This window comes from Jatropha curcas, chromosome 5, assembly GCF_041381405.1.
Source record: "Jatropha curcas cultivar XTBG-Jc1 chromosome 5, XTBG_Jcur_1.0, whole genome shotgun sequence".
Taxonomy (NCBI): Eukaryota; Viridiplantae; Streptophyta; class Magnoliopsida; order Malpighiales; family Euphorbiaceae; genus Jatropha; species Jatropha curcas.
The window spans coordinates 26,383,128-26,407,634 of NC_143155.1; the positions used below are offsets into that span (position 1 = coordinate 26,383,128).

At 34.8% G+C, this 24,507-nt stretch overlaps 5 protein-coding genes across 6 annotated transcripts; 3 read left to right on the forward strand and 2 right to left on the reverse strand.

The window, feature by feature from the left end:
• Positions 1–1,051: 1,051 nt before the first annotated feature.
• Positions 1,052–3,761, reverse strand: LOC105642525 (NADH dehydrogenase [ubiquinone] iron-sulfur protein 5-B). The gene is made up of 2 exons (XM_012227373.3): positions 3,528–3,761; positions 1,052–1,408 (listed from the first exon to the last, which is right to left on the reverse strand). The coding sequence occupies exons 1-2, from the start codon at positions 3,675–3,677 to the stop codon at positions 1,307–1,309; spliced, it is 252 nt and encodes an 83-aa protein (XP_012082763.1). The 5' UTR covers positions 3,678–3,761; the 3' UTR covers positions 1,052–1,306.
• Positions 3,762–5,838: 2,077 nt separating this feature from the next.
• Positions 5,839–14,629, forward strand: LOC105642526 (zinc finger (CCCH type) helicase family protein). Of its 2 annotated transcripts, XM_012227374.4 has the most exons (14): positions 5,839–6,264; positions 7,106–7,283; positions 7,593–7,766; positions 8,005–8,152; positions 8,734–9,048; positions 9,739–9,885; positions 9,959–10,139; positions 10,980–11,260; positions 11,343–11,465; positions 11,541–11,685; positions 11,951–12,219; positions 12,303–12,497; positions 13,409–13,936; positions 14,137–14,629. In XM_012227374.4, the coding sequence occupies exons 1-14, from the start codon at positions 6,102–6,104 to the stop codon at positions 14,359–14,361; spliced, it is 3,072 nt and encodes a 1,023-aa protein (XP_012082764.1). In that variant the 5' UTR covers positions 5,839–6,101; the 3' UTR covers positions 14,362–14,629. The 2 variants fall into 2 exon arrangements, with proteins under 2 accessions (XP_012082764.1, XP_020538355.1); XM_020682696.3 differs by lacking the exon at positions 7,593–7,766.
• Positions 14,630–15,730: 1,101 nt separating this feature from the next.
• Positions 15,731–18,817, forward strand: LOC105642527 (LYR motif protein). Its single transcript, XM_089720922.1, has 2 exons — positions 15,731–16,692; positions 18,358–18,817. The coding sequence occupies exons 1-2, from the start codon at positions 15,981–15,983 to the stop codon at positions 18,468–18,470; spliced, it is 825 nt and encodes a 274-aa protein (XP_089577048.1). The 5' UTR covers positions 15,731–15,980; the 3' UTR covers positions 18,471–18,817.
• A 470-nt stretch (positions 18,818–19,287) lies between these two features.
• Positions 19,288–20,205, forward strand: LOC105642528 (complex 1 family protein / LVR family protein). Its single transcript, XM_012227378.3, has 2 exons — positions 19,288–19,612; positions 19,806–20,205. The coding sequence occupies exons 1-2, from the start codon at positions 19,372–19,374 to the stop codon at positions 19,880–19,882; spliced, it is 318 nt and encodes a 105-aa protein (XP_012082768.1). The 5' UTR covers positions 19,288–19,371; the 3' UTR covers positions 19,883–20,205.
• Positions 20,206–20,717: 512 nt separating this feature from the next.
• On the reverse strand, positions 20,718–23,560 carry PPAN (PETER PAN-like protein). The gene is made up of 7 exons (XM_012227379.4): positions 23,403–23,560; positions 23,073–23,255; positions 22,743–22,973; positions 22,070–22,162; positions 21,801–21,988; positions 21,370–21,563; positions 20,718–21,120 (listed from the first exon to the last, which is right to left on the reverse strand). Exons 1-7 carry the CDS (start codon positions 23,418–23,420, stop codon positions 20,987–20,989), a joined length of 1,041 nt encoding a protein of 346 aa, XP_012082769.1. The 5' UTR covers positions 23,421–23,560; the 3' UTR covers positions 20,718–20,986.
• Between the last annotated feature and the right edge of the window lie 947 nt (positions 23,561–24,507).

The following is a 24,507-nucleotide window of genomic DNA, read 5'->3' on the forward strand; positions in this document are numbered from 1 at the left end:
TGAAAGACAATTCTGCAGTACTAAGTACACAATTTATGATATTTCAAATGCGAATCCACTGAAATTGCAACATTATAAGATATATTCTTGTGCCATAATATATCTAGCAGAAAAAAAAAAAAAAAAAAAAAAAAACACGATTCCACTTCCATTTTCTTGTGTAGAAAAAATTGAACTTAATACATTACATAATGCGAAATTCAATGTACGATATTATAGAATATAATTTTATTTTATATATATATATATGAAAAAAAATATTGAAAGAGAATATGAGATTTGGTTTTCTTATCTTAATTATTGAAAAGAATATTCCCAAAATTAAAATAAAATCAGCCATACCCTAATCACTAATTAGTAATTTGTGAGGATTTGTAAATGTTTATAGGAGCATTGAGTATTAAGGATACCAAATTCACATTGGATATTTATTTATTTTTTCTTAAAAACAAAAGTATATTGTTACGGTACTGCAATTTAAATGGACTATACTACTATAGTTAAAAATTACATTTAAAGAACATTCCAACCCATTAAGGATTAAGCATAGAAATAATATGTCAGTAGGTGATCAGGTAGAGATTCAACCTGAGACGTAAGACCAATCAAATTCTCTAGACTTCACTGTAACCACCCATAACAGAGAGTAAGAAGCCCTTCCATACAATTCGTCCCTAAACCCCATTTCTTGTAGGCAGCACAGGATCGAGAATTAGCTTTTGACAGAGCATCAGGAGTTAGAAATCAAAACAGGTATAATACCTAACCAGAAAAACAAGAACGCTCAACTTGGTTCCGAGATCTACGTGTTGCCGCTGATTGTCTTTCCCTGTTTATCAGGCAGCGTATATATGTCTATCATGCATGTCCATCTAATTGGAATAGAAATTAATTCATGTAAAAACTCGAGGTTTCTGTAAAATAATTGTGACATCATCAATCTGCAAGTTTAAGCAATTCCATCTGAGTCCTGGACATACAAGAAGCTAATTATCTGTAAACTAGTGTTGGATACCGGGGTAAAAGAATGACACGATAATGAGATTCAGAATTCCATAATAAAATTGCAGTTCGCATTTTTGTGTTTGAAACCCATTTTGCTCAAGTACCGTATCTATTTAACTGGCAAATCAGTGTCATGAAGTACTGCATTTCATGTTATTTTTCAAATCAAAACAACCCATCTCCATTCTAGAATAAACAAAAACAAAATTACTTGAACAAAGTTAGAATTTCAGATGCATGAAAAATACAACATCTCCGCACATTCTTTATTACTTGAAGTTCAACAGATGATCAATTATTGCTAGGCATGATGATTAACAACATTGTCTCCACCCTCGGCCTTTCGCTTTGCTGCTCGTAGTTTACGCTGCTCCTCCTTGTAAATGCGATTTCTTCGTTGAAACTGCAAGAAACATTGGCATTGACAGTAGAAAGAATCAATACATACAATTAGAAGCAAGAGGCCAAATAACAGCATATGCATGCAACCAATTTCTATCTTATTGCCAATTCACATGCCTAACGCATTAAGACCGACAAGGTATCACGGAGTGTGATTCTATGACAGAGAAAATATAATGGAAAATAGATTTTCATGCTAAATAATAGATATGAATAGCACTTCATAGAATCACAGTACAATGTCATACGAGCCTCTTAGAAGCCATTGAATGGGCATGTAGACAAAAAAAAAAAAATACAGGTTATAGGAAATAGTTGTTAATACTAAAGTGCATGAGCAGAATTCTACATCATTAAATATAAAGAGACCCCAGTTATAGCTTAATTATCCAGAAGAATAACATAGAGATCCAGATTACCCAATAAATCATTTTAGCAAGTCTGATACTTGCAGGTGCCTTCTAGAGATTAACAATTAATCTTGCACAACAAGTATTACTTAAAAAAATAGAGACAGGTTCACCCAAGTGATGAAAGATAGCAGAATATGTATAAGCATCTAGGTGCATATAATAGGCATGAAAAGGTATCATTGTCGTCACAGACATTGTATCATTTGTAAATTACTTGGAAGCAGCTTTGTATGTATTTTGAAGATTTCTCAAGTATAACCACCACCACCCCCCCCCCCCCCCAAAAAAAAAAAAAGAAAACCAACCAAAAAAGAAGTAATTATTTAAACAATTACTAATTTGAAAAAAAGAAAGAATAATAATGATGTTATTAGAGAAAGTAGAAGGGCAAACTGAAATAAACCATGATAATTTGTTAGGAGTTCAAAGTTTCCACTCAAAGAAACGGAAAAAGCTAGAGCAGAAGTTATGCCTTAGCATTAGCAATGGAAAAGATCTACTTCAGCCTATAGTTAATTTGATGCCAGGGGATTCCTAAGATTGACCATCAATAACAGTCCAGCCTAAAGTTCCATAACGAGAGATAATCTAGGAATATCCTTGCTGTGATTTGCCTTCTCAGATAAAATTCCCACTCTGGATAAATCAAGGGAAACATATTCACCCAGGGTCCGTTTGTTGTGTGCATAACCACTGTTGCATATGGTATGAGTTTGAAGTTAAGAAACCAAGAATTGAACATTAGTAACACAACTGTTCCTCCCTTCACTAAATAGTAATGCGCAAATAAGGCATCAAGCTGAAAAAAAATACACATCAGAATATGAGAAGTATACATCCTACAGGAATGATAACATTAATCAATCATATTAAACAGCAAAGAATAGGTTGAGATGCATGCATAAAGTTGCAACATAGTATTATTGGGAAATCAAGACAACCAAGTTAGGGAAAGAGTGGAAAAGCATCATTGGGATCCTTCTACTATCTATATCTGTCGCTCAAACTCTTCATTTTAGCCAAAAAAAATGCATGAATAGCAGACATATCACACTTAGAAATTGGGCATATGCACTTTCTACAAATTTGCAATCCTCCAAAAACAAGCAAAATTAACAAGAATCCGCTAATCCAGTGCATTCTTATTCGGAATGGATTTGTATCTGAAACCCCTGTCTGAGAAAGCAGCATAGCCATTTAAGATTTTCCTAATAAAATACTTAGGATGATTGAATAGAATTGCATTGCCATGACTGTGAAGTAACAAAATCAATATTTTTCATCTTCGCCTCCGTGCATATAATAACTGGTCAAATTATAAAAAAGATGACAGAAACTTCTGAATTACTATCTAATAACCTATCATGATTTTGAAGTTCACTTGTGTGGGAGAGGAAAAAACCCGAAGTCCCTAACCAAAAGTCAAACAGATTGATCCTTTTCGCTCCAAAAAACTAGGGTTTTTAAATTGTTATAGATGCACGAGATCCAAATACATCGACACTTACATAAAAATGAAAATCACCACAGCGTAGTCAAATAATATCACTGGACAAACAAGGACATATTCAAAAAAAAAAAGAGTGGTAAGCAAAACCAAACAATCGAAAAATTTTTGAAGAAATCCAAAAATAAGTCTAAAATTAATGCAATTTTAAATGCGAGTAAAGCAATTGAATAGCGAGTGAAAAAAGAGTAAGGAAAAACCTCTTTAGAGTGATGAAGGCACTCAAGGTAGTCTTCGCGGAGGAGAGCGCAGTCCTTAGGCTCCCTGCAACGAGACATGCATTCGCTAAAGTCAATCCAGAAATCGTAGCATCTGCCTTTGTTTCCTGTGATCCCCCACCCAGACGCCATTTCTAACTCGCTCTAGCTATTAAGGTTTCGCCGATAGTATCGAACAATCGATGCTTATGGTTCAGTTTTCTCGGCTAGACGATGACTGAGGTGAAAATGCAGTTTGGTAGTTCCAGTTGGGGAGATTACCCATTTTGCCCCCTGAACTTTATCACTTAGTCTATTGAGTCCTTTTTTTTTTTTATATAGGTTAATAAGACCCTCATATTCTTATTATAGGCCAATCGAGTCCTCCACTCACAATAGCCATTAGTAAAAATGGTAAAGGAAATTTGATTTCAATTGGATTATTGGTAAACCTACTATTTTTAGGTGCTGAAGTTTGGGCCCTTTTTGTAGATATCAAAAGAGATATAAGCAGGCGTTATAGCAATTTAGTTTTTGAGTATAATAATCATTTTTATCGATCCAATTGATTTAAGCATTGCAATTTGATTTTTGGCAAAGTAGTTTGTAGATTCTATTCTTCCATATTTTTTATGAAGTCAAATTTTTATGCAGATTGATATGTGAATCTTACTTCTTTTAAGTCATTAGGGTTTATAGGTGGTCATTAGCCCTTCTTCGACAATTATTCTTCAAGGCAATGTTTAGTATTTTGACAATAGTAAAAATATCAAACATTATCTCTTTTATTTATATTGTTTAATAGTCGGATTATTTTATATTAGTGTTTATATATAGAGAATATATAATAAGACGTTATTAGAATAATTTTGATAGTCCTATTTGACAACAGTGTTTAGTATATACCCAGTAGGTTTTACTTAAAGTACTACTAAAGACTTTAGTTTTTAAAAATACAATATTTGGTACCTACGTTATAATTTTGTTACACTATAAGGTTTAATCACTAATACTCCCATTAAGTAACTCTGAAATGTCAAAAATATTCGTAAAAATAATTGTTATATACTGCCTATATTTGGTAAAATACATTAATAATGACCTCAATTTTCATAATTTCACATTGTCTAAACCTTATATAGAAAATATCCTTCAAGGCGTTTTTCATATTCACGACAAATTAATGAAAAAAATTAATTGTTGGATCTTATAATATAATAGAATTATAATGCAAATACTAAATAGTATAATTTTAAAAATTACATATTTACTAATATATTTAATAAAATAATAAAATCGATCATTATTAAAACAACTAATATTATGGAACCACGGATGAGTTACCTATTAATTTATCCGAGTCCAACATGTTTATGGCCAATGATAGCTTATTTATCTCTCGAATATCTTTGATATCAAATTATTGTTTTAATAATTGCATGAGGTATCCAGGCCCATATTTTTAGAGAAAAATGGATCAACCTAGGGGAATTTACATTGCGAATGATCGAATTCATGACGTAGGTCATGATGATCAACCCTGTAAGTGTTATTTGCCACTGAATTATTCCATTCGGATTTAAAAACATATTTTTTGTGTTAAAATTAATTTTACATAAATGCTTCAATTATTTCCATGAAAAATTCTTTTTTTTTTTGAATGTTTTGAATAATTGCTATCGTTATCGCATTTTGATGGATATAATATCATATTTTTTAACTTCCAAAAATATAGATATTAGATTTGATATTATAATAATAAAAGATTAATATTTATATCTGCGTTCATGGTTTTGGAAGTCTTTTAAATGCTCCCTAAAAATTCATTTTTCTAAGAAAGAATATTTTTATAAAAAAAAGAGGAAATATAATAATGTTGCAATATATTTTAAAAGTGAAAATAAGAAAAACCTTAATTATACCAATAAATGATTTTAACAATAACCTAAAAAAAAATAGCAATTGATATCATATTTCTATTAGAAAACCAATTAATACAAAAAAGGCTATGAAAACTAATTATGCAATTATCACCATTATTTACACTATAATTTGCTTTATTTTTCAAAAGTAAAAGTCTCCTTGAACACAAAGTAAATGACGCAGTATGCTGAGGAAATTATCCGTGCGGAAATAAGATCTCGGCCATCCACAAGAGTCGTCGTGAGTCGTCAAGATTCAACAGTAATGTCGGACCCGCAAAAAAATATTCCCACGGATTTGACGTGGGCCCACGGCCTGTTGACGTGCCAAGGAAGGAGATCGGCTCTTCTTACATGCTCAGCGCCTATCTAACGCAGTCGTAAGCCTACAATTTGATGGCCATTCCCGAATCGGTGAAAAACAGAAAGCAAATAGAAGCCAATAACGTGCATAACTCTATTTGAGCTCGCATGAAACTAACCTTCCCTGATCATTTCCTTCGAAACGGACTAAGGTTCGTGGCGCGAGACAGAGAGCAAACTCGTAGCATACTTTCCATTGCCTTATACGGTCTCTTTCCATTTCCGCCCTTTAATTTACAAGAGAAGAGCAGAGAAACAGATAGTAACACAAAGAGAGCAGAGGATTTTAAAAATGGACGCCCCGTCGTCTCCAACGTCTTCGGTTAGCTCTACGCGTTCTTCTCCATTTATACAACCAAAGTTCTCGTCTCTTCCAGTGATTTCGCTCAGAGAGAAAATCGTAGAGAAAATCAAGGAAAATCGTGTCACTCTCATTGTTGGCGAGGCTGGCTGTGGTATTTTCCTAAAATCCCTTTTAAGTTGTGATCACTCTGTTTTAGTGTTCTTTTTTCTCTGGTGTTGAGCTGTTTCTCTTTCCTTTTTGACTGTAAAATAGAAATCTGGTTGCATTTTGTTATTTAAGTGGTCGACAAAGAAAAATAGAAAAAGGTTTGTAACTGGTTTATCTTCTTAATCAGACAAATATTTTGAAGAATAAACTAAAGATAAATGATTCTTGATCTACGTTTGCAATTTTGTTAGTAACGTCCTACTGTTTTCTGAGAAACACTAAAAGGAAGGAGGTAACACTGGATGGGACTATTCGAATTTCTATTTACGCCTTGTAAATTGGAGAGCTGAAATACATATTATTCAACTTCATGGAACTGAAATGGCAAGAATGCAAGGTTTCTATTTATTGGTTTATTAATTTTGATTTTGGTTACTTGAGTTCGAGTTTTAAAAGATGATAATGAAAAATTGTCTCTGATTTTACATGGCCACTCCTTCTATTGGAAGATGTAGATGAAACCACTAGTTTCTATTTGAGACGCCTGGTTATTATTATTATTATTTTTGAAAACGAGACGCCTCGTTGGAGTAATAAGAATTTGTATATGTTATCATTACTATCATTCCAGGAAAATTAAATATTATGAAAAAACGGATACAAGTATATGGTTTCTTATCATCTTCATTTCCTTCAATTATCTAAACTAGTGGAATTTGTGATGAATATAGGATTAATTTGTGTTGTTAACTGTCGAATCACATGAAATTGCTTTAAATGTCATTATGAATTTACGACTTACTATAATATGATATTCATACTTGTCTTCCAATTCTATGTTCAAGGAAAGAGCTCTCAAATCCCACAGTTTCTTTTGGAAGAAAACATGGAACCGATTCTGTGTACACAACCCAGGAGATTTGCTGTTGTTGCTGTTGCTAAAATGGTAGCACAGGCTCGAAACTGCGAGCTAGGAGGAGAGGTTGGATATCATATAGGTCATTCAAAGCTCTTATCAGCAAGGTACTTTTGTTTTGAGTTGAAGATAACTTGGTTCAATGAGGGGATCACGTGATGTGAAGCTTATAAATAACTGAATATATGCCTTTAATTTCTGTACTGTTCATTCTCTCCAACCTCCAACCCTTCCCCCCCCCCCCCCCTCCAGTTTGCCATTGAGGCCAAAGTCTTAGGATGTAGAGACATTTGCCATATTTTGACGTCAGTTTTTACTAGTTACTCTTTGACAATTCCTTTTTTTTTTTTCTCCAAGAAATGCATTTATAAATTTCCTGTTGCCTCTACACAAACTTTCTTTATGTTATCTTGCAGATCAAAGATTATCTTCAAAACTGCTGGAGTTTTATTAGAAGAAATGAGAGAAAAAGGGTTGAAAGCGCTTAAATACAAAGTTATTATTCTTGATGAAGTGCATGAAAGATCTGTTGAGTCCGATCTTGTTCTTGTCTGTGTGAAGCAGTTTCTGTTAAAGAACAATGATCTGAGGTGGATGTATCACTTTTACATATGTGAAGTTGAACCATATAATTTAATTTCATCATGCCAATCCTAAGCAATTGAATTCAAAGCTTTTTTGGTTCTTGGCATGTGCATTCACTATTTTCTGTAAACTCAGCATTTTCAGCTAATATCTATAAGAATAGACATTATCTCTTGTTATGTCCGTGGTCAGTTCTCTCTGGTTATGTTACCTGAGGGTCTGATGAACTTTTGATTTGTCCAGAGTGGTATTGATGTCTGCAACTGCTGATTTTGGAAGATACCGAGATTTCTTCAAAGATCTTGGCAGAGGTGAACGGGTTGAAGTGCTTGCAATCCCTAGCTCTAACCAGCAAGCCCTTTTTCAGAGAAAAGTTTCATATCTTGAACAGGCAATCATTTCCTTTCTTTCCATTTTCTTGAGGTTTCCCTTGCTCCAACCATCACGCAATACTCTCCTTCCCCGCCCCTTTCCCTTCTTTTTTTTTTTTTTGTGGAATTGCTCAAAATTGATTGGATGTATCAAACTGCTGCTATATGTATGTCTTCTCTTCTGCTTTGTTTTGGATGACATAACTATATGGGATGGAGTGCCCTAACTCAATTATTTTTACCATTTACATAGTTATAGTGGGTTTCATACAGTGTTAAACTTGTAGGATTTGAAATAATTATGTGGCATCCTTCAAACCTGAATTCACAAAATTTTGTCAGAACATGTTGTAGGAATAAATCATTTGTTACTTACTGGCTCACTGCACATGCATTTTATGGAAAAAGGGCTTATCATGTCACTATTTGAGACTATTTGGCCAATTGATATGAAATTGTTAGACAGGATCTTGGATTTACTGTAAAAAATGAGTGCCACGATAGTTGTCTCTTCTTTGATACATGTGACCTTAAGCTGTCAATGTCACTACTCACTATCTGATACTTCTTTGTAATTTATGATTCATTGTTCTCTGAACAGATAACTGAATTTCTTGGAATAACTTCGGATTTACTGGCTACAAGATATTGTTCAGGACCAAGCCCTTCTATGGCAGCTGCTGATATTAAAGAAGAAGTGCACAAACTTATTTATGATTTGATCATGCACATTCATGAAAATGAACCAGACATCGAAAAGAGTATTTTGGTTTTCCTTCCTACATACCGTGACTTGGAGCAGCAGTGGTACCTTCTGAAGCCTCTTATTTCCTGTTTTAAAGTTCACATTTTACATGGAAGCATTGAAACTCAACAAGCTCTCATGGCTATGAAAATCTGGAAATCGCATCGTAAGGTATGACTACAATTGATTCCATCTTGTATAGGCTTTTACATTTTGCTACTTGCACTTTCTGTTCATTATTAAATATTGAAAAATGACTTTTGCGTTTTTTTACTCCCTTTTCTTTTAATTTCCATGCCCCTTTTTTGGTGGAAGTAGCATGATAAGCATTAACTTAGATGATTTTCCGTTAGATGCGTCCATATGCAAGATACTGTCAATTTAATTAGTTTAACTAGTTCGACCTAGAACTGCTCGGAGGGAAGTTTGTCGCGAAGGATCTACGATCTTTGGATATTATTGAGGATATAGCTATGAACATAATAGAATGGAGACAAAAAATTCATATAGCGGACCCTCTTATGCTTATTCTATTTGTTAATATATCAAATGATTTTAAAATTCCCATTCAAAAAGTTTTTCTACAAAAAAAGTATTTTAAAATTTTTTTCAACTTGTATTTTGCTTTGCCTTGCTATTAATTTGATTAGAGTGGATATTAGAAACAAAGGATTCATATAGTTGACCCAATTATTTTGGGGCTAAGGCAATAGTTGTTGTTATTCTTTTATGTGGAATAGAGCGTAAATCTTCAGTTTTCTTCATTCACGAATGGATATACCCATAAATTTTGTACTCAAGTGTGACAATTCCATATCATATCCTTGTTCTAGTTGTTGACTTGAAAGTTCTTGTGCATAGGTGATATTGGCCACAAACATTGCAGAATCTTCCGTGACAATACCCAAAGTAGCATATGTCATTGATTCATGCCGGTCTTTGCAAGTCTTTTGGGACACAGCAAAGAAAATGGATTCTGCAGAGCTTGTGTGGGTTTCTAAGTCTCAGGTATTAAGGAATTTTAAGGTGATTTTGAAGTTTCATCATTTTATTCTTTTATAAATTTCAAATCATGCTTTAGGCTAACCAGCGTAAGGGGAGAACTGGAAGAACTTGTGATGGCCATATTTATCGGTTGGTCACAGGATCGTTTTTCAACAAGCTTCAGGAGCATGAGTCTCCAGCTATACTTAAGCTGTCATTACGGCAACAAGTACTTCTGATTTGCTGTGCTGAATCTAAAGCCATTAATGATCCCAAAGGTATTGTTGATTCAAAGTTGGAAATCATACAGCTTAGAGTGCTGCTTAACAGACTGACTAGTATATACTTTTCATTACACACACTGTTAATCACCTCCACAGATCCCAGGCTTGGGAAATGGGTATATTGCATCTTCTTCATAATTCTGGGAAAAGCATGAAGTGAAGAATCCTTAAAATGTTTGAAAATCACATTTCAACTCGATTTGTTTGGAATTCCACTCCTTCATTGGCGTTTGTTCACCTTGCTTATCATGATTCATGATACCATCTGTGTTAGCTTCTTCTTCTTTTTCTTGTTTGAACTAGCTCCACAGATCACATGTGAACCTATTTGTTTGTTTTCAAGTAATAGCAAAATTCAAACTACAGAATCATGCTGCTAGTTATCTCAGATCTTGTCGCTTAACTCTATATGCTGGAGCTGCATTTTGAGTTTTGTACTCTCCATAAACCTGCTCTAGGTTAGTGTAACTTCTGCACTGTCATATTAAACACAAGTGTGCTGAAATTTAACTGGCTTTTTGCTCTAATTTCGGACCTGATTTTTATAATTGATAATCTTATTTAGTTTCTGTCTCTGTCTCTGTCTCTGTCTCTGTCTCTCACTCTTTCTCAGGTGGAAGGGGATAGTTCAAATAGAATGAATACATTATCTATAATGTTGATCTTGTTTTATCTGTAGTTTTGAAACGTGTTGGTAAGTTTGTGGTTGTCAGCAGTAGTGTAAATTGGTTGTAATTGTAAGTGAATGTATTTGAACTGCTCTTTTAATATTTTAGGATGAATATGCTGAAAATTGAATAGGATCCTAATTTAATTTATGAAACTTCGATTTAGTTTTGTTGCAGAAGGCTCTGGATCCTCCAGATCCTCAGGTTATTGAAGATGCATTAAACTTGCTTGTTCAAATAAATGCATTGGCCAGAACATCTGCACGGGGCCGGTATGATCCTACATTTTACGGACGTCTGCTTGCTAGCTTCTCATTATCCTTTGATGCCTCTGTTCTTCTACTGAAGTTTGGAGATATTGGACTCTTGCGTGAAGGCATTCTGATGGGTATATTGATGGATTTACAGCCTCTACCAATTCTTCACCCTTTTGGAGAAGAACCTTTGGTATTGCCTAATAAGTGAACTTATTTTGTAAATTTATGGTTTGATCAGTTTTGTCTTATAAGTTTATTGTACTGTACTTCAGTTTACACAGTATGCTTGCCGCTACTTTGGTGGTGATTGTAACAACATTGTAAAAATTGGACGAAAGGAGATGATATTAATTGGAAACTTGAATGCATATCAGTTTTGGCAACGTGTATTTAAGGTAAACATTTTGCAAGTGGGCTTTGTTAGAATAGAGCTTTAATATAAAATTTGAGCTTTATGACTTCCTACACAGGATAAGCACCGGCTGGAACACCTGAAAGGACTTTCTACGTTTAGTGAAATGAAAGCTGCATCATCACTGCTTCCAAAGATTGAAGAGGAATGGTGCTTGTTCCATAATCTTATACAATCATCACTACATCAAGTGTCCGATATGTGTAAGGATTTTTTTAGCATTATAGTTTTTGTATCTTTTCTTTTACTCAAATATGACCTTACTCTTTTTAGGTCCAGAAACATATGTTAATCTTCAACTATCTTTTTCTCTTTGCTATTTTTTTCTTTCTTGTAAAAAAATTAAAAAAATAATAAAAAAAAAAAATTCCAAGTTGCCGTATTTTATGTGCTTTTTTGCACTTTTTTTATCTCCTCTAGAAAAATTATTCCGAGCTTAGTGCCACATTTTATGTGCTTTTATTTCAGATGAAGACATACTAAATTCACTACACCAGTTTCGACCCAGATTTCTGGGTAAATGTGATGGCCTACCAACCTACTATGATCCATATGAATTTGGCCATGTGTGCTTTCTGCAATATCAGCCAGATGGAGATACAGTTGCTGTTGCTGCAGATGATGAGCACAATGAGCTATCTTGTGAAACAAAAAAATGTTGTGCTGTACCTTTTGTTTCTTCTGTTCACTTTCAGACTATTAACGTGGCTCAAAATTTTTCAGCTATTGTCAAAGAGGTAAATAGGCTTATTGTTGGGCTTAAATTTAGATTATTGTTGACAGGCTAATTGGTACTTCATCTTCTTGTTACATTTATCAGGTAAGAGCTCAATTAACACAGGATGGAACTCGTAATCTTGGGAGCTATACTTACAATGATGTATCTCATGTCAATGAGAATGCTCCCTCATGTGTATATTTTCTTGATGGATCCTGCAACAAGGGCAGTGAATGCAGATTTTCTCATTCACTTGATGCGAAAAGACCTGCTTGCAATTTTTTTTTCTCTTTACAGGTATTTGGCTTCTACACCTTTTATATTCTATTTTGCTTTAAAATTATTTGTACCTCATACTATATTTTATTGGGCAGCTTTTAACTCTGGCTTTTGTAATTTGCTAAGTTGCCTACCATCCAAAGGTTTCTGGTGCAATTTTTATTATTTTCATTGTATTTGAAAACATTGATTAAAAAGGCTGGATCGTGCAGAATTATCTTCCATATACTGAAAGGGTTCATAGGAACAAGAAACAGTGAGGTAAAAAAATTGCAGAAAGCTTTTAGTTTGAAATGAAGAGCTTTTTATGAAGTAAGATAAGGTGAAGGAAATGAATTCATGCAAGCTGACGCTGACCTAGTTTAGGAGTAACTCTTAGTAGCGTTGAGTTGATAGTAAAATTAACTATATTCTGTTGGGAGTTTGTATTGTATATAATCATTCTGCAATTGCAATTCCAATTTCAAATTTGATTGGTGCTTGTTGCATTCTAATCCATAAAATTGGAATATTTGCTAATTATGATTGAAGCTTTTTCTTTGATAACTAACCAAGTGAACTTGTCTTTGCCATTGAATTCTGACTAAAATCAGCTCTTATTTTTTATTGAAAAATGGGGTTAAATAGTAACAATTAATTGACTTACAATGATTTTATTGGCATAGACTTGTTTGGCTGGATGACAATGAACTTGAGATTTACTAAAAAAGCTTAGGTTCATATGGTTTAGAATAAAACATCCTGAGTAGAAGCGCTGTGGATCTTCATATGTGCCTCAACTGTTAGTTAGGGCCCCTTGATAGTGTTGTATTGGGGGTGTACAAATCTCTTTTTGGGAAGTTCTGCTTAGGTTTCTAACTGTTGCTTAATCTGATGCCAATTTCAAAGTTTTGCATGATATGTTAAGGTTGTGAAAGTGGGATATGCAGGGTTGTCGAAATGGAGAGTCCTGTCACTTCTCCCATGATCTGGGTTCATCAATATCATCAGTTAACCCTATTCCGTGCCTGCCGGAAGATGATGATGTCAATGCTGCCACCTTTCTACAATTGTTTCCAGCATCTTCGGATGGTTGCATCCTTTTACTGGATGATACTGACATGCATTTCTCCTCGATTCTTGCTCGCCACTATGATCCGTCCAAAATAATATGTACTACATGTACGTCTGGCAGCTCCATAGTTGATCCGTCATTGAGGGATGTCCGAGTTCTGTGGGGTCTCAGTCACCCATACCAGACTATCATTTCCAAAGCAGCAAAGAATCCCATTCCATGGAGTGAAATTAAGTGCATTCTGTGGTTCCCTAATTTAAATAGCGATGCTGAAAATTTGGAGAAGCAGAAACTTCATATACAAAATTTCTTTGAGTATTTATCCATCAGAATTATAGCTGACTCCTTATATGAACTTCGAGTTATCATCACCATGAACAATATCAGATTTTCACTGTTACAGGTAATTTCTTTTTAACAGATCATATCTTTTTCTGCTACTTTCAATGCTTAAATTGCTAACCAGATTTACGGAAAGAAAATTTGTACTGCTAACCAATCCTACATGGTGCATTTGTGTGTTCCTTCTGTCAGTGTTATTTTATTGTATGCTCATTTAATAGCATATTTTCCTTGAATTTGTGTGGCAATCTTTTATTCTAGGTGGAAAAGTTAGGCAGAGAAAGCTTCTTTTTCCTCAGAGAATCTTTTCCATTTGATGAAGCAAGTTTAGGGGAGTTGCAAGATACAACCACAACTAGGAAGCCAGTGCTGGCCTCAAAGGCTATCTCATACGTTTTTGACTTTCAACCACCTACTGACATTCAGTTTGATGACTATGCAGCCGCACTTCGCAAATGTCTGAATGATATTAATGGATGTACATAGAGGACTTCAGCTGCTTTGTTTTGAAATTAGATTGTAAATATCAGAGACTAATGTGCTTGACTTCGAGTACATGAGTGTACGATGATGGTATTACCAAGTACTGGTTCTGGTTTAGTTTTACATATTTCGTCTGACCTTACTGATTTTCAGCTGAGAGGAAAACCACATTGCTTTTAGCAGATTGGTTTTGACTGCTAGAAAAGCTGTGCATATACATTCATGAGAGCGTTTGAAACCTTATAGAAAAGATCTTAAATTTTTGCAAGTATGCTATTTGTGGACATCACGAATTTATGAATGATAGAATACGAGCATATAATCACTATTAGTTATCCTAAATTTGCTTTTGTTCATAATCATGCCCTTATAACCCGATATGCGGTGCAGGTCTGGTTAATGTCCTTATTGCTAATAAAAAAATTTTTTTGGATCAGTAATAAGTTGGAACAATTTTTTGGGGCTAATTGATAGTCTTCTTTAATTTGGGTTTTATAGGCTTAAAACTTATTTTGGAAACAAATTTCAAAAACATATGTAGCTTCAAAATCAAATTTAGATCTATAAAAAGTTATATTGCAACAAATTTAGATCTATAAAAATCAAACATATGTAGCTTCATTGGTACAAAATAACAATTTCTGACTTTTGGCCAGTGAACTATTATTTTAGCAATAACAATATCAAACTAGTACAGATTTTAGTATGATTGATGGCTGTTTTTTGTGCCTGGAAAGGACCTGCGCTTGTAAGAAACCAATTTAGTGCATCGTCAAATTTTTTTTTTATTGTTTGAACTCCCTATCAAAGTATAATTATTTGCAAAATTAACTTCTGAATATTTATTGGGTTGTAGAGAATTTTTATACCGTCCAAATGAGGAACGAAATAAAACAAATATAAAATATTTTGAGGTAGGAAAGAAGGGCAGTTTTTATAGTTTTAATCAAATAAAATTGATTGCTCTTATTTTAACAAAATATTTGAATTTATATTGTGAATATGCCTTATAAATATATTATATGATATTTATTTGAATCAAAAATTTAAAATAAATTTTAATAATTTTAACAATGAACTATTTATCTAAAATAAAAAAGATGGTCTATGATTAAAAATGTAATGTGTTAAATATATTAATTAACTTACGTGGAAGGTGAAAAATTTCGATTTAAGCACTATAATTTATAAAAATTTCATTAATTTATAAACTAAAAAAAAATTAAAGATGAACCACCGGTATGATTCATAATATTATTTTATTCCATACTATATACATAGTAAATAAATAAATAGCTTTCGCGTGAACAAGAATATCGTAGGGGTCTTTCTCAAAAAATAAAAAAATAACTTCGCGGGATGACCTGACCTATGGATCTATGGACCGACAATGAGTGGGCCAAGCGGCTGAAAATTCCCTAATGGCTTGGTGCATGGATTCTGTAGACGAAAAATATCACAGCTACCATCGAAGCTTCCCTGCTTCTCTCCTACCAAGTCAGCCCGCTTCCGGTTCTGTGTCCGCCAGTTTTCTTCCTCCTCCACGACATATCTAATAAAAATTGGAGAATCAGATATATAAATCCTATTCAAAATCTCTCTTATTTTCTATCTCCGATTTAATGTCGCACAGAACCCTGGATTCGCGCCACTCCATTGACTCCTGCACCTTCCAGCTTCATTCTTGGCGACCTTTCCACTTCCAAACACTAGACTCCGATCCTCCTAAGCCCCCATACCCCACCAACGTTCTCCACTCTCATACCCTCACTAAACGCCCTTGTCTCTCTGATCGTACCACTTCATTTACCATTGATTCTATCGACATCTCTAAGCTCTCACTAATTGATGACGACAAGACCATCGGTGCCGCTGCTAGTCCTTTTAAGCGAGGGACCTTACGGCTGATTGCTCGTAAACGACGGCGGCGAGGTTCTCGGTCTGTATCTGGTCGGAGTTCTGATCGAAGTGGAACTCGACGGTGTTGTTCAGTTGGGGCGTCGGCTGCTCACGGTACCTGCTCGGATTTTCCGGTGGCGGTGGGGACTGATTCTAGTGGTGAGCTTTTTGGGAATGGGGAAGCTAATTGGGCATCGGATGTGAGCGAAGCGAAGAATTCATCAAGGAGGGAGAGAGAGAGGGATAGGGAGGAGAAAGAGAATTTGGGTGTTGGTGGTGGGTTTGGTCAATTTGGGAATTTTGATTCTCAAGGGAATGAATCTGGATATGGGAGCGAACCAGGATATAGAGGAGATGCGGAGTTTGGTTATGAGGATGAGGTTGATGAGGAGGAGGAAGATGCCAGGTTGCTGTTTTGGGGCGACCAATTTGGAGGTACTTCTTTAGCTTAGTTTATTGCTTTCTGTTCCTCCCATTTATATCTGTGGATGCTAGATTAGTAGGCATCTGCTCTCTTTAGATAAATATAGTGACTGCTACTTTATCACAACTGCCTGAGCAGTTGGTGTTTTATTAATAAAAAGCAAATTATTACAGTGTCAGTTCTACAAAATAGGCTACTTATTTGAACTGTTAAACATTTCTTTTGAGAAAGAGTTCGTCTCAGTGGGTTTAGTTCATTTTAATTTTTTCACATTAAAACCTTGAGCTGAAAGAGCGAGCCACTGCTCCACCTGGATTTTGACATTAGTAAAGCCTGTGGAATGGCTGCCTGTTGGTAGTTGATAGTGAATGATTACATTCTGGCTCTCTGGACATTTCATGCAACAGCCATAGAACACTAAGGTTCTCTATTTTGGGCTGACGAATAAACTAGTTATCTCGTACCTTACTTGTGAAAACTCTTCTTTTACCCCTTTGTTATTTAGAATGCTGTGGCAACAGTCTGGCAGTTTTCCCCTAAATTTTTCCTTTTATCAAGGTGGAGGATATCATCTTCATGTTTAGGGTTTCTGATAAGCTGAATAGTTTGAACTTAATATGGATGGAAATATCTTGATGGGTGCCTAAGGCATTGCCTTACAAAGTCTGGAGGGTCATAAAGACTTGCATGCTCTATGAGTGTTTGTAGTGGTTGGACGGAGTGGGAATGGGACAGCAGCAGTGGCCGTAATGTGAGACATTATTGTTTTCTTAAAACAATCTTTTAAAAGCAAGAACATATGGTAAATTTATTTTTCAGAATTGCATATTGCACAAAAAACTGGGTGTTGTAAATTAATATTTGCTGTTGAGTACATTTTTATAAAAAACGGAAAAAGTTTTTGTGCGTCTTCTGCCCATGTTTTGGTATGAATGTTGTTATGGTCCCCAAATTATTGAATGCTGTTCTACTACATGCCTCCTTTCGATGTTGGACCCTAGCGCCTTGTTGTATAAGTTGGACCCTAGCACCTTGTTTTGGTGAAAGACTAGCAATGGAAATTTGAGTAACATGAAATTTCATGAAAACACAGGTAGATTTTTCATACTATTTCTCCTCAGCTGGTTTTGTTGCCAGTCTGCATTTGTCAATGCCTCTAAGTTATAGCTGTTTCAGGTCATGTCTGTCTGTTCTTATATTCTTTGTTTAAATGAATATTTCGATATCAGGAATCTATTCCCAATTTTCCGTCACATGGAAATGGTTCTCATAAAGAAATTAAGGAACTAGATAATTGAATGGAGATTTAGAGGAATCTGACGGGAGTGTTTATGTCAGAGGAACCATTTTCTTTTCCAATTTTTTATCTCTACTGTCTATTTCATTTTCATGGAAAAGATGCATTTACCTATCGAAGGTAGCTAGTGTTGGAAAACTTGTTCGAGAATGTTTTCTAGTCCCAGTAGATTTTGAAAACCTTTTCCAGTCATCTAAATGTATAAGAAAAGTTTGGAATGTAGCTTCCAGAATTTCTTTAAAATTGAAAAATGGAAAATAATGTTTCTGCCAAGCTAAAGTTGAATGGTTTAAGCTGTTTTTTATTATTATTTTTTTTTCTCTCAAACTATTGAAATTTTGACTGCGATTCTTACTGTTATGCCCCTTCAATGTGCCAGGTATGAATTCTAAGATGGAGATGGTAGGAGAGAACACATTCTCAGATCAAAAGGCCCATTACAGGTGTCGCCGCAAGAAGCATGATAGTCGAATGGTTGATTCACTGAGATGACTAATTGTGTGTTGAAGTTGCTATTTTTGCCCTCAGGGAGCCCCTTTTATATATATATATATATATATATATATATATATATATTTGCCCCGGGTGTTTTTGATAATGGTAAAAGTAATATGGGATTTTATGCATTGCTTGCCTGTGGCATTCACTTCCCTCTGCCGGGATTGGCCATTTTGGTGCCGTCATACGGATGAAGGCTTCTGGACGTGCATTACATTAAACAACATTGTATTACTATGATGAGAAAGTATTGTGTTGTATAACTGTAAACTAATTATACTTGTGTATCTGTTGACTTTGTTGGTGACTAACATAATATGTGAAGCTCATCTTGAATTGAATGGACTGGATGAAGTGCTCTTGTTGCACCAACTTTTCATTTATTGCGATGAGAACTGATGCACATTGTATATATAAAACAAAAATGCAGAAATAAGAATTTTCTCTAATTCATTTGGTAGCCATTTAAAAATTTTGACTTAGTAAACATTTTCAAATATATCCACAATTAGCTTCTTTTTTTCATGTATCTCTAGTGTATGGAAGGGGGACAGGTGCCTAGTAATTTTGACAAATTCTTAAATAACTGAACTAATAGCTAAACTAAAAATAATCTTTAACAGTAACTAACTTCATAGTGGGTGCTAAATGCATGTATTCGTTTCAAATCCTTTGGCATACTATATGGAATAGGGCGAGTCTAATGTGGTGTTCTTGTCGTTCTGTACAAGTTAAAACGACGTGGTTTTGGAAAAAAAAAAAAAAAAAACAAGAGAAAAGAAAAAAGAAAAACCAATTCCAACAGCGGCGTTTTCGAATGTCATTTAATTTAATATAAGCCAATGAGCGAGAAATCCCCGCGGTCGCCGGCAATCAGAGATCGAAGAGGAGAGAGATGGCGAGTGGAGAAGCATTGATCGCGTACAGAGCGCTACTACGAGCAACTCGGAAATCTTTCGCAGGCGACTCGGTGATGCTGAACGCATCAGCCTCTGAGGTGAGGAAGAAATTCGAGGAGAATCGTCACGTGACTTCCCAGACTGAGATTCAAAGGCTCCTCGAAGAAGCACGTGAAGCCTCCCATTTCATCTCTACCATGATCGTTCAAGCTGAGCTCAACGAACGAGGCGGCTATGGTAATGTTATTCTCATTATCAATCTTTTATTTCTTACGCGTTGTTATGGCAATGTTTGTCTTGCTTAATCACTTGTCTTCTCACGCACACCACTTGCTTGTTAAATTGCCCTTTTTACAGACTATAATGAATTCATGAGTAGGAATTCAATGTAACCTAACAGTATTGTGTATGCCAATACTTATTTCTGCAGAGATGAAGCTTGATAATCACCATGCTGGAGCAACACTTGAAGTTCCATCTGAAGAGAATCTTCGGAAATTTGTGTAAGGAAAGGAATGTGGAACTTCAGTGATATGAATTTGTGCACTGGCTTTAGACTGGATTTTAAACTGTTAGGAGCCCCTTGTGAAAGATTATCCTGTTCTAAGTTATTCAGGTCCCATCAATTACTCGGATAACTTTTTTTTTTCTGTGCTTCCTTTTTATGCCAATATCAACTAAAATAAATTGTCCTTGTCATAAGAGTTTTACATTCAGTTGCTTCTGATATGTATGTCTAAAAACTCAAAGGCCGAACTGTCTGCTAAACTGCAAGATGCCCTTCTTCTTTTGCTATCTATGGAATTGGTTTTGTTTGATTTCTCTTACAAGTGGAGATTTTGCTCTCGTTATTGGATTTTTTTCCTATTTACGCAAGCTCTTTTTACTCGGATGCTCAGACAGAAAGGAAGGAGAAAGACGGAGTTTAGCTTTTAGAACACTATAGATTCTCTGCTATGGAAGTCTCTATTAAAATTGACGAATATAGACAATTTTATGTTTGGCTGCGAGCTCCTTTCCCTGTCAATTCCATGAGGCACTCTCGTTCTCCGTTCTTCATAATCTGCATTTTAGTTGCATCATAAAAAAATGTGATTGGTCATTCTCAAATATTAATCCCAAGCACTAGAAAGGGATCGCTCTTATACTTGGTTGATTCCACATTGTATCACAATTTTACTTCTGACATACATGATATACCTGTCAATTTCTGTCAATTATAAAGATAATAGGAAAATGTGCTACTGATACTATTGTCTCTTCGGGAATTTTAAGTTATAAAAGTAGGCTAGCCCAGTTCACAAACCTCCATGGCAATAAAGAGAAAAAAAAAAAAAAGATATGGAGGCCATTGGATTCTATTTTCATTTCATGGAAATAATCTCTGTAACATGTAATGCATATAACCAAATTTAAAAATTGATCTACTATCACAGCTCTATTGCTATTTAAAACCTTGAAAAATACAAAGAGCTCTATTGCTATTTAAAACCTTGAAAAATACTAAAAAAGGAAATGCATAAGCATCCTCTCAACATTTGGGCACAGTCATCCACGGCATGAGCAATAACGTAATTTATGCCCCATTGTACGTTACAGTTTCTAGGTTGGCTAGTCACTGTCTTCATCGCCATCTTCCTTATTCTCTTCAAGATCCTCATCATCTTCCTCGTTCTCATTTTCTTCATCTTCTTCCTCATTTTTCTGAGTTTCCTGTTCCTGCTTTTTCTTGTCACTGACAGTTCCTGAATAATCAAATTTTATTAAGATGTGATATAGACAGACATACAAAAATAAAAACTAGAAGGAATTATGCTCGTGAGATGATAGCTAAATAACAGCCATCGAAACATGCACAGCTGATAACATCCCAAAAATTGTCTGATAACATCTCATAGCCAATTGCTTAGCATATGAGATAAATAGTACCATAATAAGCCTAGCATGTATTCTTCCGGATTGTAATATAAGAAATAACCCACAAATTGACATACCATATTCATTGAAGATGACACTACCAGAACACAATCCTTCCTCAACTTTGATGAGTTCTAGAGTCATTCTGGGTCCAATTTCCTGAAGCTTCACGGCACATTTTGTGGAAGCCCTGTTAACTCTACCAAGATCACTAGCCAGAGTCACTGTTGCTGCTTCTTCATCTGCTTCACTTTCTGATCCATAACCAGCCCTTCAAAGATCAAAAAATCAAACGATGGAAACCAACCACCAAGAGCTGTCTATGATAAAAAAAATCATCAAATTTTAAGCAGTTTTCATCCTTTGTTTTTTATCCACCACCTTTATCTCAGGCCCCCTACTTAGCATTAAAAAAACAAAAATTCAACAACAAATGCATAGCCTAAAGCCACAACTAAGGAAAAGCAAAATATACAGCAAAATGAATTTTATGAATTAGATCCCTTACTTTGTAATAAAGTCACTCACGTCTTGGAGACTCCTAAGATCAGGGACTTGATGGTTCTGAACAAACTTTCTGAGTCTTCGGGAGACACCTACAGGTTGGAGTCTAATGGAATAATGCCGAAAATCAATAAGCTTTGTGTCTTTGTTGTAGTTAAGTAACACAATTCTCTGGCAAGATGAAAGTTTGACCTGAAACATCCCATAAAGTACATTAAGAGGGACCAAGTCTAACAGATATTTGGATTGAAATATAACTGTTGAAGCACTTACAGTGTTAATATCAATTGCTGGAAAGATGTTCTGAAACATTATAGCTGTGAGTTTCAGATGCTGTTCTCCTGACCCAAATCCGGAAAGAACAATCTACCAAAAAAAGATTCCATATTTTTGGAGTTAAATTCAGCTAAATAACAAAATCAAGATTTCAATCACCCATATGCAACATCTGCAAATATGCAGATTAAAAAAAAAAAAAAATTCATAAGAATGAGAACTAGGCTTGGAGCGACTATGGCCACCATCACAGGGCTACATCTGTAAAATCTTCTGGATGAAAATTTTTTCATTTTGTCAATCATCAAACCATAGCATCTGCCATTCTTGTTGAAACAAAAAAAAAGTTATGCCATGAAAAGTTTCACTTGGATGACAAGTTAAAATAGCTGTTTTATAGTTCACAAGTCATTAGATTTTGATCTCATAAAAAAAGGCATAACTGAATTGCTGTTGCTAAACCCAAGTACTCTTGAGATGACAATGCAAGTAATGGTAGAAAAAAATACAAGAGAAATGGGAGAAAAAGATACAAGAGCCCCTTATCTCTTTCAATCTTTCAATCTCTGAGAAAATAAGACAAGCATAGAGCAAAGGGGAATAGGTAACAAGAGGAAATTGAAAGCATACATTTGCTTTTGCAACTCAAACTTCAGAGAAAAAGTTATACCAATGGAGGATTTTTGAAAAGGTCTTGAGGGCATCTAGGGCGCAATTGAGACTGAGCAACATCAAGTGCCGATGAATACTCTTGTATTTTAAATGTAAGAGTTGGGCCTTGTGGAGTCTTTGCCACCCTCAGATAGGGTGCAGTTTCAGTTTTTGACAGTATAAGAAAATGCGTGACACCCATAGGCCCTGCAACGTTCAAAAAATCTTTAAGATTATTTCTCTTCTTCTCCTGCAGAACAAAAGGCAAAAAGTTGGATAATCAATAGCAAACAAACAGTTTGATTTGCATAAATGAACAGGTAAAGTGAAAAAGAAGTTAAGCTTTTACCTTAAGGTGAAGGGCTGTGTACGGAAGCATAAGCTTTCTTAGGTCCATCTGAAGTTGCTTGAGCGGACCGGGCAACTTCCCTCTAGAAAACACAAAGCTCTTCGGGATTTTTTCACCTGTGATATGATCTACATTTCCCTGATTCTTTTTCACAATCGGTTTCACGTAAATCTTCCTCTTCTTCTGTTTACACAAAATAACAGCAATCAATTATGCAAAAGACATTAAAAATCGGATTCTTCGGTAACATAAAATAATCCCTGACTTTCTCGGCGACCAAACAGAAGGTAAAGGTTAAACAAAGCACAGAACAAAATTTCATTTACTCACACTTCGAACACGAGCCATCTTTCTTCCTCGTAGGCCAATGGACAAAACAGAATTTCAACCAAAGGCTTCAAGTTTCTCTCTACTTAATAGCTCTTGTTCAGACGTTAACAGCAAAAACGATGATTTAGGGTTTAGCGTGAGGTTTTTGGGGATTTTTCATGGAAGTTTTTGGGTCCAGGCCTACCAATGTTTGGGTAATTGGGTCAGGGCTCACATATTATAGACCATAACTTTTACCGGCATAAGCCCATCAAAGTTATGGGCCCATCAACCTAAAAAAGCAAAACGAATAAAAAACATAAGGTTTGAAGATGATTAATAACAGAACTCTTGATAGAATAATATCTTCAATCATTTCTTTTAATTATTTATATTTCTGTGAAATAGATGTTTGAGGTATTCAATTTTGTCGGGCAACGTAACCCTAATCAACATAGAAGGACCACTAAACAAAGTTAACAAAGTTGTTGCAGTAATTTATTAGCTTCATGTAGATTGAATGATTTGACAGAATCATGTGATTTCAACCTACGAAGATATGATTATGATCTGCCTAAACTAGCAGTTTCCTTCCAAGAATATAATAAATCACCAAAACCAACTCATTCATTGTCACATGTGACAGACTTTCTTTATACGTTCACACTCTTCTTCTCCATCCTTTATTCGGTACAAAAATAATTATAGTGCTAAAAACTTACACATTTCTTCAGCAATTAGCATCATCATATACTCAATTATGCTTTCTTATTTAGTTAATCACCTTATCAAATACAGAGATATTATGCTAATTACAATAACAATAACAACAGTGTATGTTTCTTTTTCTTAATTCTCCTTTTCAATTACTTCTTCTTCCAACAAAATATTTTAATTTCTATTGTTTTATGAATAAATGAAAAAATAATTATTTGTGTCTTGTATATAACCCACCTATATATAAATTAAATCTAGACGTGCGGTCTAAGAAAAACCTGTTAAATTTTAGTATTATATTTTTTTCCAGTTAAAAATCTAATTACCTTGAATTGTCTAAATAGTTTTAAAGGATTGAATACCATAGATCAATTATAGCTGTCTAGGCAAGTGAAATTGAATGGTATTT